Below are 12,493 nucleotides of genomic sequence, written 5' to 3' on the forward strand. Positions count from 1 at the left end.
GTGTCCAAGTCCGTAATCCCTCCATCCATCTAAGTCAGCCTTTCTTCCCTCTCGTCTCTTCCCTCAGCTGTTCCATGCCCCTGCTCCACTGGGACTGATACAATATTTTCCACCCTCAATTAGTAAAGAGCCTGTCAACTAATTCCAACTGTTTTTGCACCTGACAGGGAGTCTGAGCTGGAAAAACTGAGTGGGGTGGAGGTGAGACGGTAATGTAGCGGTGTCGACAATCTCTACTGAAAGAGGAGATTGAATTTGCCAACCTCCCTATCTGTCTTAGAGCAGATCTCATAGAGATGCACAACCACAGACTAACTCCAAGTTCCACTTTGGTAAATTTCAAGCAAAGCCTTCATGACCATTTGTTTGGCAGTGTGCTCAGCTCAGGGTGCTGCAACATCCCTTAACTCTGTGTGAGCACAGAAAAATCTATTCTTTCCGGTAAAGGAAAAGATAATGGACGAGGAACACAAAGCAATAACATGTTAACTGACAAGGGTTCCTGTTGACTTCGACATCGCAGGTGTAAATGATTTTTGGAAGAAAAACTGTAAGTTTCAAAATCTCAACTGCTTTTCTTATCCTCTCTTAAATCTGACAAATTTCCATGTTCGTTCAGCCCACAGTCCTCCTGAAATGTGTTTAGTTTGAAATTTGTTTAATAGTTAGGTGGAATTATTTCCTACAGTAGCTGACATAAGTCGCCTTTGATGAAAGAGTAACGTCACAACCCGGTCCAGAATTAAGACAGGGGTAATTAATCTCAGCTTGAGTTTATGCAATTACTAGTGGATTTTAAAGACTTTGCCAGGTGACTGTTCCTGACAGGTTAACAAGTCTTTGCCAGTCTGCTCGGTGACACAGTGGAAGCAGACTCTCTGGCCCGTCAGCTCGACCCAGCAGCTGCTCTTCCCCCAGTAGCTGAATGGAAAAACGTCTGACTCACCTACTTGTATAAAAAGGTAATAACTACCAAATACATAAATATTACCGTCAAAGGTAAAAAATGTCTCTCCGAAGACTACCCAGTCATTCGGTCAGCCAATGACTAATGGAGAGGGAGGTCAGATCATGGCCAGTTTTAGTTCATCTGGCTTTGTGCAGCTCTGAACAGACGTTCATTGATGGGCTGTCTACTGAGAAACAGCTTCATGCATAATCAAGCTCCTTGGAAAAGTTGCTAAACTATAGGATGCACTGTGGACGGTTGCTGGACATTTCACGCCGTTGCTGTTCCCTAATTTTACACTTCAGATTTTTTTCTGGTTCAACGGAGAGAAAGTTTTGAACAGCGTTGACAATAAATGGTTCATATAATATTTCCATTATACACTTATCATCTCAGAGCTCTTTGGTGTGATCAGAGGTAATTGTCTTCCATATTTAGTTCTCTAAGATAATATGCAATATTATCCATAAGATATCTCGGAGTATCCTCCGGTACTCCGAGCCGGAGTATCAGAGGATCAGTACTGCAAATACTCCAAGCAGCGTTTTATATAAAGCCTTCCAAGAATAATCTAAAATTTATAGTAAATTATACAATAAACTTTCCATACATTTCATCAGTACACAATAGGAAAAGGAAGTGGCAAAACAGTAACGCGAAGATGCTAAATGGGGTTACAGACCGGCCAAGGAGCAAAGAGGCTGGAGCCATATTCTGGAGATTGCGCTCCAGCCTTCCACACATATTAGATGAATAAAAAGGCTGTCTTGTCCTTGAGTCAGTCTGTACCAAATAAAGGAGTTGTTTCACTTTTTCTAGATTTAAATAATCTCTAAGAGACGGTCATACCACCAGAAGAGGCATTTGGTACCATTTTACATCCAATGTTCTTAACCAGTTTTCTACAAACCAATTGCCCGATTATGTGAGTTCAACAGATCGGTTTAATCAGTGCTAATGACCTGTTAGATTTAGTAAGACTCAAATGGTTTATATAAAAATTAGAATTGCAATAAATAGAAACAGGATGTGACACATTGCCTTTCTGAAGCAATTTGTATTCATATTAAAGTATACGCAAGATCAGGGGTCAAGTTAATATTTTTAGCCTTTGACCATTTTTTAAATGGGTACATTGAAATCACATTCTTTGACAGGTTTGCAGATTGCAATACGCACTCCTGGCCACTTGGTGAAGTCATGCATACATTTTCCATTTTGCACACAGAGTGCGTAGCAGAGGTAACCAAGTCAATCAAATAAAGACTCCCAGGCCGGAGCTCTGTAAACATCCATCTACATTGACTGGCGTTAGCTGACTGATTAATATGTTGTATGTAAATGTATGCTGATGACGGTTCTGATGCCTCTGCTGCTCTGTAGACAATAACTTGTTGTTGAAAACAATAAATATATTTGAATCACAAAACCAATTTCCAGGCAAGTACCTGAACATCCCCTCTGGCCTGGATACCATACTCAGTGCATCTTACTAACCAGAAGCTGACAGTATATTGGACAGTGTGGATGTTTGGAAGCACATCTGTGACCACTGCATGTCTCAGACCAGTGCAGCTGAACCCCTGGTGTAGGTGGAACGCATGCTTCAAGATTTCCTCTCGCTGAAGCGAGTATTTGCGGGATGAGGAAACCACTTGACCAGAGATTATTGCCGACTTCTGATCATTTCAAATGGAGACATGTTCCCTGATTCCAAAATGTTCGCTGAAGTGGTGCTTGTAATTCCAGTCTGACAGCAGAGTGTGGACTCAGCCTCCAGAGCAACAACAAAACAGCCTTATGAAATCATCTGTCCAAGGCAAAAGTCCTAAACCTCATGGTACTAACCTCTGCAGCAATCCCTCTTGAAACATTTGATTACCTATAACAGGGTGCACAATAGAGACCCAAGAAAACCAAAAGGAAGTTTTTGATACTGGACGTTCAGGTAAAAGCAGGTTAATCATTCATAATTTAAGTGCAATCATTTAATTTCATTGTTTATATGTAGTTACTGAGGCCACAGTCAGTGATTTTTGTCACTGTGGAGAAAAGGTCACATGTCTTCATCTGCTTGATGTGTGATGGCACAGTGTGGAAATAGATTATGTAAAAATGACAGAAAATAAAAAAAGTCTATTGCATCTTCTGTTTTTTTGTTTTGGTTTTTTTGTATTATTTAGCTCTGTCTGTCTGTCAACATACCTGGTTATGGACTAGCATGTTTATACATGGTTTATAGATGCAATGTAGCACACTGGTGAAGCCGTACACTTACCTGTAACCATAGCATGTTTTTTTTAAGTTGCATCTTTACTGCACATTCAGTTTGACAACTTGCAGTATTTACAAGTGTGAGCTGATTGGGGATGCTTGGGAGGTGCACTGTATGCACTTGGGGAAGAGGTTTATAAAAAAGCCTACCTACATGCACAAATTAGGATGCTTACCAAGAGGATAACTTGTAATCTACAAATCTAATCTAGGTCATAGTTACCAAAAACTATGCTGTGGTTTAAACCTGCTTACTTAAGACCTGATGCACTTTCACCACACTTTTGACAAGTTAATTGCCAGTAACACTGAGGTTTTTTTCCAGCCCTAATGCACCACACCAACTGATGCTCAGTGTCTTTCCTCAGTGTCTGCTCTCCCATTAATCCATTTCCACACAAGGGTATTCCCTTCTCACTTAGCAACGCCTCTCCCATGCTCCAAACACACAGATATAGCCCTCTGGTAATATAACCTTTGGAGATTCCCATGAACTATAAAGTCGATCACAAAGTTCAGCCATAAAAGCAGGGATGTCACAGGGTGCATTGACACTAAATTCACAAGCTACTTACTGTCGGCATAGTTTTTCCGCCGGGTGCCATCCACTTTTCCTGTTTTGTCAATGCAGAGGAAGAACTTGTTGGCAGAATAAAGCCGCCGCAGTCTGACGTCACCTTCCAGGTGATTGTAACTACGAGTGTGCCTTTCCAAAGTCCATGAACAGTTGGTGCCGCTCCCCAGCCCCTGGAGGGGTTCATGCCCTGCTCGAGGAGGACAGGCTCCGTTGCCAGCGGTGACCAAGAGCAGGGTGAGGCATGCCAGGGCAAAGGAGGATGCACTGGGCAAGGGGATGAACGTCCCAGTGGAGGAGGCAGTGGTGGCTGTTCTGAGGGTAAGTTTAGGGCAAAGATGAGCTGCGGATGTCATCCATCTGCACATGGTGGGTTAGGCTCCCAAGGTGCACCTTGTGCAAGCTGTAGGCATGCTGGTGATCAAGAGATGTCAGTGTGGAGGGTGGGAGTCCTGGACAGCGAAGGGAGGGGAATGGTAATCACAGCAGATCCTCTGGATGTCACTGATGGTCAGTCTCCGCTTTGGGTTGAAAGCAAGTCTCTCTGGTTGTCATCTTCAGCGTTGAAATCACGCGTTCAGCTCCTGATATGAAGTCTACTCCATCTTTGACACAGATCCTTCCGGTGCTTCCCTGGACTGAAGTCTTCTTCAGTGGTCTGCAGATACAGTCCAAGGATGTTTAAGGATAAACATGTGGGTAATTCTTGAGTTTAGTCCAAATGGATGAGTGTATATCTTTATGCGTGTGTGTGTGTGTGTGTGTGTGTGTGTGTGTGTGTGTGCACCTTGCGCTGCCCTGCTCTTTCCAGCTGGATAGAAACAAGTTGCCTGTCTGAGCTGCTGACCCGTGGCTGAGAGAGAGTTGAATGAGAGTTGCCTGTGACTGACTCTGTGTGTGTGTGTGTGTGCTCCCATGTGTGTGTGTGCATGTGTGTGTGTATGATACTGAGGGAAATAGAGAGGCAGCAAGTATGGGAGGGAACGAACCAGTGTGAGTCTGCGACAGTGAGAGAGGGAGGAAAGTGTGCGTGTGTATGTGTGTATGTGTGTGTGTCAGGGTGAGCAGAAGCCAGTGAGTGTGTGTGAGCGCTAGCATAGGGCAGCGAAGCAGTAAGCTACCGGCCTCATGCTCTGCTGTGTGCAGTCAGTCAGCCATCTCCCCTGTGCCGGCACTGCCTGAGCCGTTGTGAATTTTATCCTGGGCAGGGCCAGCGTCTAGGGGGTTGAAAGGAGAAGGGGTGGGGGGAAGGAGGCCACTGCGCCCATTCACTGCAATTTCATACAAATGAGAAAGTTTGAACCGAATATCGTCCCCTTTCAGTCGTCTCCTCTCAGAGGAGTTCCCTGTGTGAGAAACACGTATTTTGGCCCTTTCATGGTCACAAACACCTGGAAAAACTTAGAAAGCCTCGGTTCCATCTCATGACCTCCGCCGTGTCCCCTTGATGTGAGGCATTTTGTAGCAAATCATCTCCATTACTGTCTCATAGCAGACCCTAAGCCAGCTAGGAGGCAGCTTTTTTTTGACACCTTCATGCTCATTTCTTCTCTTTAGGCATATGGGACAAATTAAGGGAAGGCTTTGCTTTTTTGTTTTTTTTTCACGGCTTCTGGTTTAAATCATCAAGCCGTCAGAGACACAGAGCAGGTTCCCTGTTGCAGGTTGAAGAAGTGTTAGCAGAGCTATTCCAGAGGATGCCGGAGAGACGTTTTGATCACCTGTGTTAATATTTCAATGAAACACCCCCTCTGATCTTTACCATTTAATTTAGCAGAGCGGGATGGAAATGAAAAACACATTTGTTTTTTGTGACTTCCCACACTCTTGTCTGTTTTTTACAAGCTGTTTAATAATCCTGATTAGGTCGAGGCAGTGATGTACGGCCAGCCTGTTTAATCCTGTTAAGCCTTAATGTCATCTTTCAAGTAAATGTAGAAACACAAATTACCCATAAGCTAAGCAAAGAAATTCAGATTGCCTTATTTCATTTCGTTTCTAATTTAACAAGTCATACGCCTTCATTTCTTTCACATGCATATTTTTGTGAAACAGGAAACAAGAGCTGCAAAAATTCATTTGTGAGCTTTACAAATCATCTTTCCTTTCGAGGGGGGCTTGTTTGATTTGTAAGTACCACTTTTGGGTCCTGTTCGTCCAGCATTAGAACTGCTTTTGAGAACTTCATACTTAGAAAGTGTGAAAGCAGCTTTACGCTGCTTAAGCATTTTGACCACTTCCCCAGACCTGCTGTTCCATCTATGTTATATCTAATCTTTAGCCATTCAGATAAAGAAAAGAGGACAGAGAAAGAGACCAGTCAGATGTTTTGTATGTTTTTTAACTAAAAATTGTTTACCCTTATATACATTGGTGTTTGTGCCTTTACAGATGTATTCTGTTTTTGTATTTCGGTCATATTTGAAAAATTCAAATCATCACACAAAGTAAAAGAAGCAATTTTTATATCGGTTCCAAATTGCTTTCAGTGAAGAGATTAATATATGAGAAAGGAAATAAAAATAAAAGATTTTTAGTTTATATGAAAATATACAGTGTTTATGCAAAAGAAAAAGCAATATTTAGTGCAAATTTGTATGGTATTGATTTGGGAATGTTTAAGTATTCATTATGAGCAGTGGTGCTGATGGTTCCTCTGTGCTGAAGAAGGTGCTTCCTGGTCTCTTCTGCTTATGCCGGTCACTCCGGAAGCTGGTGAGCCACTGACAGGTGGACTTTGGTCCTGTTAGCAAGGTTAGCTTCTGGTGGATGATGCCTGGGTTGATGGTGTTAAAGGCTGAGCTGAAGTCCACAAACAGGATCCTGTTCGCGGGATGAAGTGCGGTACCAAAATGACTGCATTGTCTGCTAACCTCTTTGCTCAGTAAACAAACAGCAGGGGGTCTGTGATGTCCTTCGCTCAAAGGAGTTCATGACCACAGGCGTAAGGGTGATAGGGCTCTGGTCATTCAACCCTGTGATGGTGTGTTTCTTGGGGACCCAATGAACTGATTTGATAAGCCACTTTAAAAAAAAAAATAAATAATCTGGTAAATAGAACCTGTCGTCAGTGCAAGAAGATCTCGTAAAACAAGACATTTTGTCCTGATGAAGAGAAATTCAAGGTGAGTGACAGAATCACTGACATCAAAATGACCATGATAGCATATCAATGACCCACCCACAAGGTTAGTGTTCATGATTCAACAACAAGACAAGGATTAAGCAAGAATTGGAGCCTCAAGGCCCTACACCCTGAAAACCAAAAATAACACAAATACCAATAAACCAATTTGTCACATTCAGCAAAAAAAACAACAAAAAAATAAAAAATCTGGACGATTATCAAGACCTCACATGTTCCATGACAGCTGACATAAAACAAGCCCAGAATTTCAGAAAGAGAAAGAGAACATTGCACTGCAGTGAAATGGTCTGAGGCTTTTGCTGCTTTAGAACCTGGACGACTTGATGGTCCCAAAAGGGAATGATCCAAAAATCAGTTTTGGATCTTAAGCTCAAATTATGACAGCATGACTTCCTAAACATAGTGTGTATTTGATGCAATCTTTTAAGGCCATTTATGCCCATTTTTTTTAAGTTTGAATGAAGCTCATCTCCATATTGTCATGGTCCAATTGACAAACGACATTTTGTCTAGCATGGATATTTCAAAAGTGCTCAATTTTATTGGTTATCCTGGCATAACCAAGTTTGTTGGTTAGCTTGGTGCCACCTAATCCAACTGGAAATAATATTCTGTTTTTAAAAGTGAATATACTTGGTGCCATTTTTGCCATAATGTAAGTTTTGCAAAGAGAACAATTGTCCATCGACATTTATCAATCGAAAACTTGAAATATCTGACTTTATATATGTCCCCCAGTTCTGCATGGTGTGTTTAAAAAGTTTCAATAATAAAAAGATTAATAAGGTATAAAATCATCCATTGCTTTGTGCCTTAATTGTGAAAATGGTAACTGTAGAAAAATAACATAGAGTAGGAACAAGAGAAACAGAGGAAGACTGAGCTACAGAAGACACAGTTGTTTCTTCTTTGATAAAAGTTTCTTGTAATTAAAATCACATATCCTTCTATGTACTTTAAATCTCTTTGCAAAATGAAGAGCTTTCTGAGGTCATCAACGAAGTTTGAGCCTCATGTGAATGTCAGATGTGGCAGCAGATTGCATTGTGGTGTCTTAGAAGCAAATGTTTGGGCCCTGAGCTCAGTGCCAGACCATAGACAAGTGTCTTATGTGTCCCTTTTCTCTCAATGTCTTAACATGCAACATCCTGCTGTTTTACAGTGCTACGCTTTGATGTTGCAAATAACAGCCTTTCGCTTACTTTCGTGATCAAGACATGTGGCACATAAACTATCTTGTCAAGTTCCCATCACCTAATGTGCACATTTGTAACCTGCAAAGAAGTGCATGTCACAATCTTTAGTTTATAACTCAAAAAGGAAGTGCCTTATAGTGAAAGAAAAAATAAAATCCATATCTCACAGTACGGAAGTGGCTGCAGCTCTTAAGATTGAATAATCTTTTGAGATTTATGAACATAGAGCTGCGTGACATCAGACTGTAGAAGCATAAATACAAGATTACATTTGTTATAAATATTTCTTAATTATTACCTTACCAGTGTCTGAACTGTAATGTGTATTTGACCCTATTCTTTAAAGTAGCACAATAATTACTTTGATAGGCATATTAATGTTACTAATGGTTGTCAATAAAATCACACTGCAAAATAGTGGCGCTGTTTTTAACAGTTTTCACACTTAATTGCAATAGCTACCATGTTGAATCCTCTACCAAAGCTATCCACTCAAGAACATATCTCTTTACAGGAGGTGCAAATAGTTGTGGAGGCCCCAGTAAACTGGACTGAACTGAATGACTATTGACTCTTAAAGCGACACAAATACCAACACAACAGACGGAAGAATAAAATATTATGTACTGTCCAAAATATTTTAAAACCCGGGCAAATTTTGTTCTTGTGGACAATGGTCGACAAAAGACAACATCATTATTGGTTTGTTAGTAATATCTGGTTAATTGACCAAACCTCTGTATCTAGTGAGTTTTGTTGAGCAGCTTTGCTGCTCTGAACTGATTTGTGTTGACCTGTGTAATGTGGGTGTGTCGTGAACAGAGAAAGGCATGCAGAGAGCCAGGCACCCTAAGGAGGATGTTCTCGAGTCGAGGAACCTAATCTTTCCCAGCAGGGATCGAAGCAGCTCTGTAAGTATCTGAATAGAGATAATATCTCTATAATGAGGCCTGTTTTGTACCATCAAAGTCTTCAAAAGGATCTGAAACCTGACCTCCTTCCTAGCACGGACAATCTCTCAGTAAAAGCTCCCTATTATTAATTGTTTTCTGTTCCTGCTAAATGCTTGTCTTGCTTTTTCTCTTGCTGTTTCTCTAACTTTGTACCCTTGGACTGCTGCCTTTTAACATAGCTACTTGGATTTCACCATCTTTTAGCAAAAATGTTCCTTTTTCAAATAAAAACTTTTCCACATACATACATTGTCCCTATGCAAACAATATACCAAAGTCATATAATTCAAGAAACAGTCTATTTTATGTAAAGTCAGTGATTATTATGCAGTTATTGTATTGTGATCTTAACAGCGCCAGGTAGATCAGTTCAGACCAAAGCACAGGTGCGACAGATATCTCTAGTTGTGGTTGGCTGCTAAACAAACGGATGTAGTTGAAGGAACTGACAAAGACCACCACGGTTTGGACCTGCTCATGACATTTGCATGTCCTGTTTCACAATCATTGTTCATTGTGAGCAGCGTTGTGATAAGCGAATTATCTTTCAGACGCTAACGGAGTTTTGAGAGATGTAAGTGCAGCTCTTAGCAAGATAACAAGCAAAGGTCCAAGCATCTGATAGAAAGAGAGGAAAAACAATTGACACCTGTGTGGACAGATAATCTGGTCTATATAAAGCACAAGGAAGCAGAGACAGACAGACGGACAGGGGAGGTTGTTGGGTGAACAATTTGAAAATGCTGACTCTGCATTTTTTCACTCCGCAGATAAAGTCAACATTGTTAACAGCAGTGTTACGCTACCTGCCCTTTGAGTTGGTAATCATATGGTTAGATGACTCAGTTATTATAAACGATCATAAAATGCAAATCTGTGGCAGCCAAGTAAGTTATGATTTCTCTCGCTGGTACACATAACAATGCATTTAAAAAAAATCTAACAAGGCTTTTGTTTTTTTCTTAAAATCATTTAATTTTACGCAACCAGAATGGTAAGGGAAGAAAAAAAATACCATTCACCTTGGGTTAGGTGTTCAACAAATTATGAATTTGTAAAAAAAAAAAAAAAAAAAAAAAAAAAAACACATCCTCTATTAAGTAGCATGAAGGATCTGTGATTGTAGACTAGATTTTTAGATATTTGTTTTTCAGTGGGTCTTTGAGCAACAAAATTATTTAAAATGTATGGAAAATCAATACAGAAACAATTCGCCAGGTCTTCCATCGTGGAAACAGAGAGATTTTATAAAGAGTGATGGTTAAAGATCTCTATCAATTTCTCTTTCTATGTTCTCCACTCTTGTGAAGGAGATTCAGTGCAAAAATCATGGACTGACAGCTGGGGTACTAACAGAGCTTATTAAAAACAAAAAAAAGGAGATATTTCTAAACGTCTTACTGTGAGACTGTGTTACATCAACAAAGCATTAGTTTATTCAGTACGTCCTCACCAGGGGTAATTGGTTCACCTCTGCATGTACGCTCAGCGGGTTCAGACAAACCGACAGACTCGTGTCAAAAAGGCACAAAAAATCTCACAGAAAAGAATCTCCATAATATCTCCCTGGCCAGGTGAAGCTGTTTCAACAACAGCCTACTCTCCGTCTGTTAAACAAATAAGGCAGCCCCTACAAAGGCGTGCAAAAGAATCCCCATGATCAAAGTACGTGAGAATGGCGGCCTCGTCGTGGCCTGGGTATTATCAGGCCCCATGAAAGCCTGTCTCCTCTTTTGTTGGTAGGGGCATTGACAGTCACTCACCAGGCAATGACTGTCACGTCGGCGCAAAGAGCCAGCCGTCGACAGGGGCCGACCACATCAAACGAGGCTGTCAGGGGGCCCTGCTTGTGAACTGTGGCAACAAACACCTCCTGATCCTCACCTACAGCTCAAGAACAGACACCCGCTGCTGTGCTTCCAGCCACTGCCTCCACTGAGAAAAGATGTTCTGTCCGGACCTCATTTCCTCCTCCACTGCACCCCTCCCAGCGACCACCACCTTCCCTTGTCTCTCCCCCTCTCTGTCAAGTAGTGCTTGTGCTAACCTCCCGTCTGCTGACACACAAAGGCTCACTAAAGTGGGTTTGATGAGTGCACGTGAAGGGAAGGCCGGTGCTGCTGGAGGTCAGAAAGTGTACAGGATGTGAAGAACATAGTACAGTTTTACTTTCAATTTGAACTAGAGTCACATTTGATTTTTAACTTTTTTGGGTTGCGACTTTAAAAGTCACAGGGTGAAAGGAGGGGATGTATTTCAACAGGTTCCGACAAGTACTCTTTTCTGGATTATCTACAACTTTTTCTTTTTTTTTTTAGCTTTGTAGTGATGGTTCACACTTAAAGTCAGTTCTTTAACTGGGTTAAAAAGATGTTTCTGTCTTCAGAAAAATATATCAGGCATTGTAAGATTCCTCTATTAACAATAATAAAACATTTTACAAAATGAATTGAAATTAAAATTAATCAAAATTAAAATTGTGGCAACTACTGTATTACCCTCCAATCAAAGCATAGTCATTGCTATTATATACATATAAAAAAAAAAAAAAATAAAAAAAAATGTTTTCATGGCATCTTTTTGGCCAATCAATAAAGAATAGGGTCTTGATGTCTTCTTCAGATTACATACTTTAAAAGCATATTTGTGCTGTGATTATAATGACAGATAAAATATAGTCCCTAAAAAAAGACCAAATTAAACCACCACTGTCATTGATTTTTCCAGGAAATGTTTGTAAAGCCTAACCCAGAACTCAGGCAAACTATTCCTTTAATCAAACAAATGAATATGTTTGAAGTGTACATCATAGCACTCTGTGTATATTTCTATGCATGTCTTAGACATGAGTTAATTAAACAAATTAAAACAATACATGACATTTGTCATACCTTTATGACAGATTCATCCTCCGGCAAGTTCAAATGAATGTGGACACTGCCATCTATAGGTCAAACATATGTAAGTTTTATTTGAAAACGATGAGGGTGCACAAGGGATACCAAAATATATGTTTTTAAAGTATTGGGAACCCAGTTAAGTTCTACTCATAGCAATGAAAGACAGACACTTTAAATGTTAGAGACTCTTTGGTATCCATGCTTTGGTGTGTGGACCACTCCGCATTCTTGCTCCTGAGAATAACTGTCCTGGGATCGACTATCTTAGCAGTGGACAATGGACCAAAGACCTGCACTTAACAGTATTATTTATTATTTTGGTATTACTTCGTGTGCTAAATCTTAACATATCCATGTCATTATTCGCTGTATACTACTTCAATTCTTAATATTGAAGCTATATGAATAAATTAATTTATACCACTATTATTATTATTATTATTATTATTATTATTATTATTATTATTATTATTATTATTATTATTATAGCGAACAATAA

The 12,493-nt window shown here is 40.3% G+C and overlaps 1 protein-coding gene and 1 long non-coding RNA gene across 3 annotated transcripts in view; one reads left to right on the plus strand and one right to left on the minus strand.

Annotated features, from left to right (window-relative positions):
- fgf22 (fibroblast growth factor 22) overlaps positions 1 to 4,973 on the minus strand; it is a 26,215-nt gene extending 21,242 nt beyond the window's left edge. Inside the window, exons 1-2 of one of the 2 annotated variants that reach the window (XM_016680214.1) lie at positions 4,585 to 4,973; positions 3,799 to 4,455 (exon numbers count right to left, since the gene is read on the minus strand). In XM_016680214.1, the coding sequence (XP_016535700.1) occupies positions 3,799 to 4,165 (367 nt within the window). In that variant the 5' untranslated portion in view covers positions 4,166 to 4,455; positions 4,585 to 4,973. Of the gene's footprint in view, positions 1 to 3,798 lie in introns of both variants that reach the window. The other variant, XM_007569194.2, reaches the window with a different exon arrangement.
- Positions 4,031 to 12,385, plus strand: LOC107838291 (uncharacterized). Its single transcript, XR_001664356.1, has 3 exons — positions 4,031 to 4,118; positions 8,964 to 9,052; positions 10,838 to 12,385. It is a non-coding gene; the product is annotated as an uncharacterized LOC107838291 (long non-coding RNA).
- The last annotated feature ends 108 nt before the right edge of the window (positions 12,386 to 12,493 follow it).

This window comes from Poecilia formosa, unplaced genomic scaffold (genome assembly GCF_000485575.1).
Source record: "Poecilia formosa unplaced genomic scaffold, Poecilia_formosa-5.1.2 Scaffold237, whole genome shotgun sequence".
Classification (NCBI taxonomy): Eukaryota; Metazoa; Chordata; class Actinopteri; order Cyprinodontiformes; family Poeciliidae; genus Poecilia; species Poecilia formosa.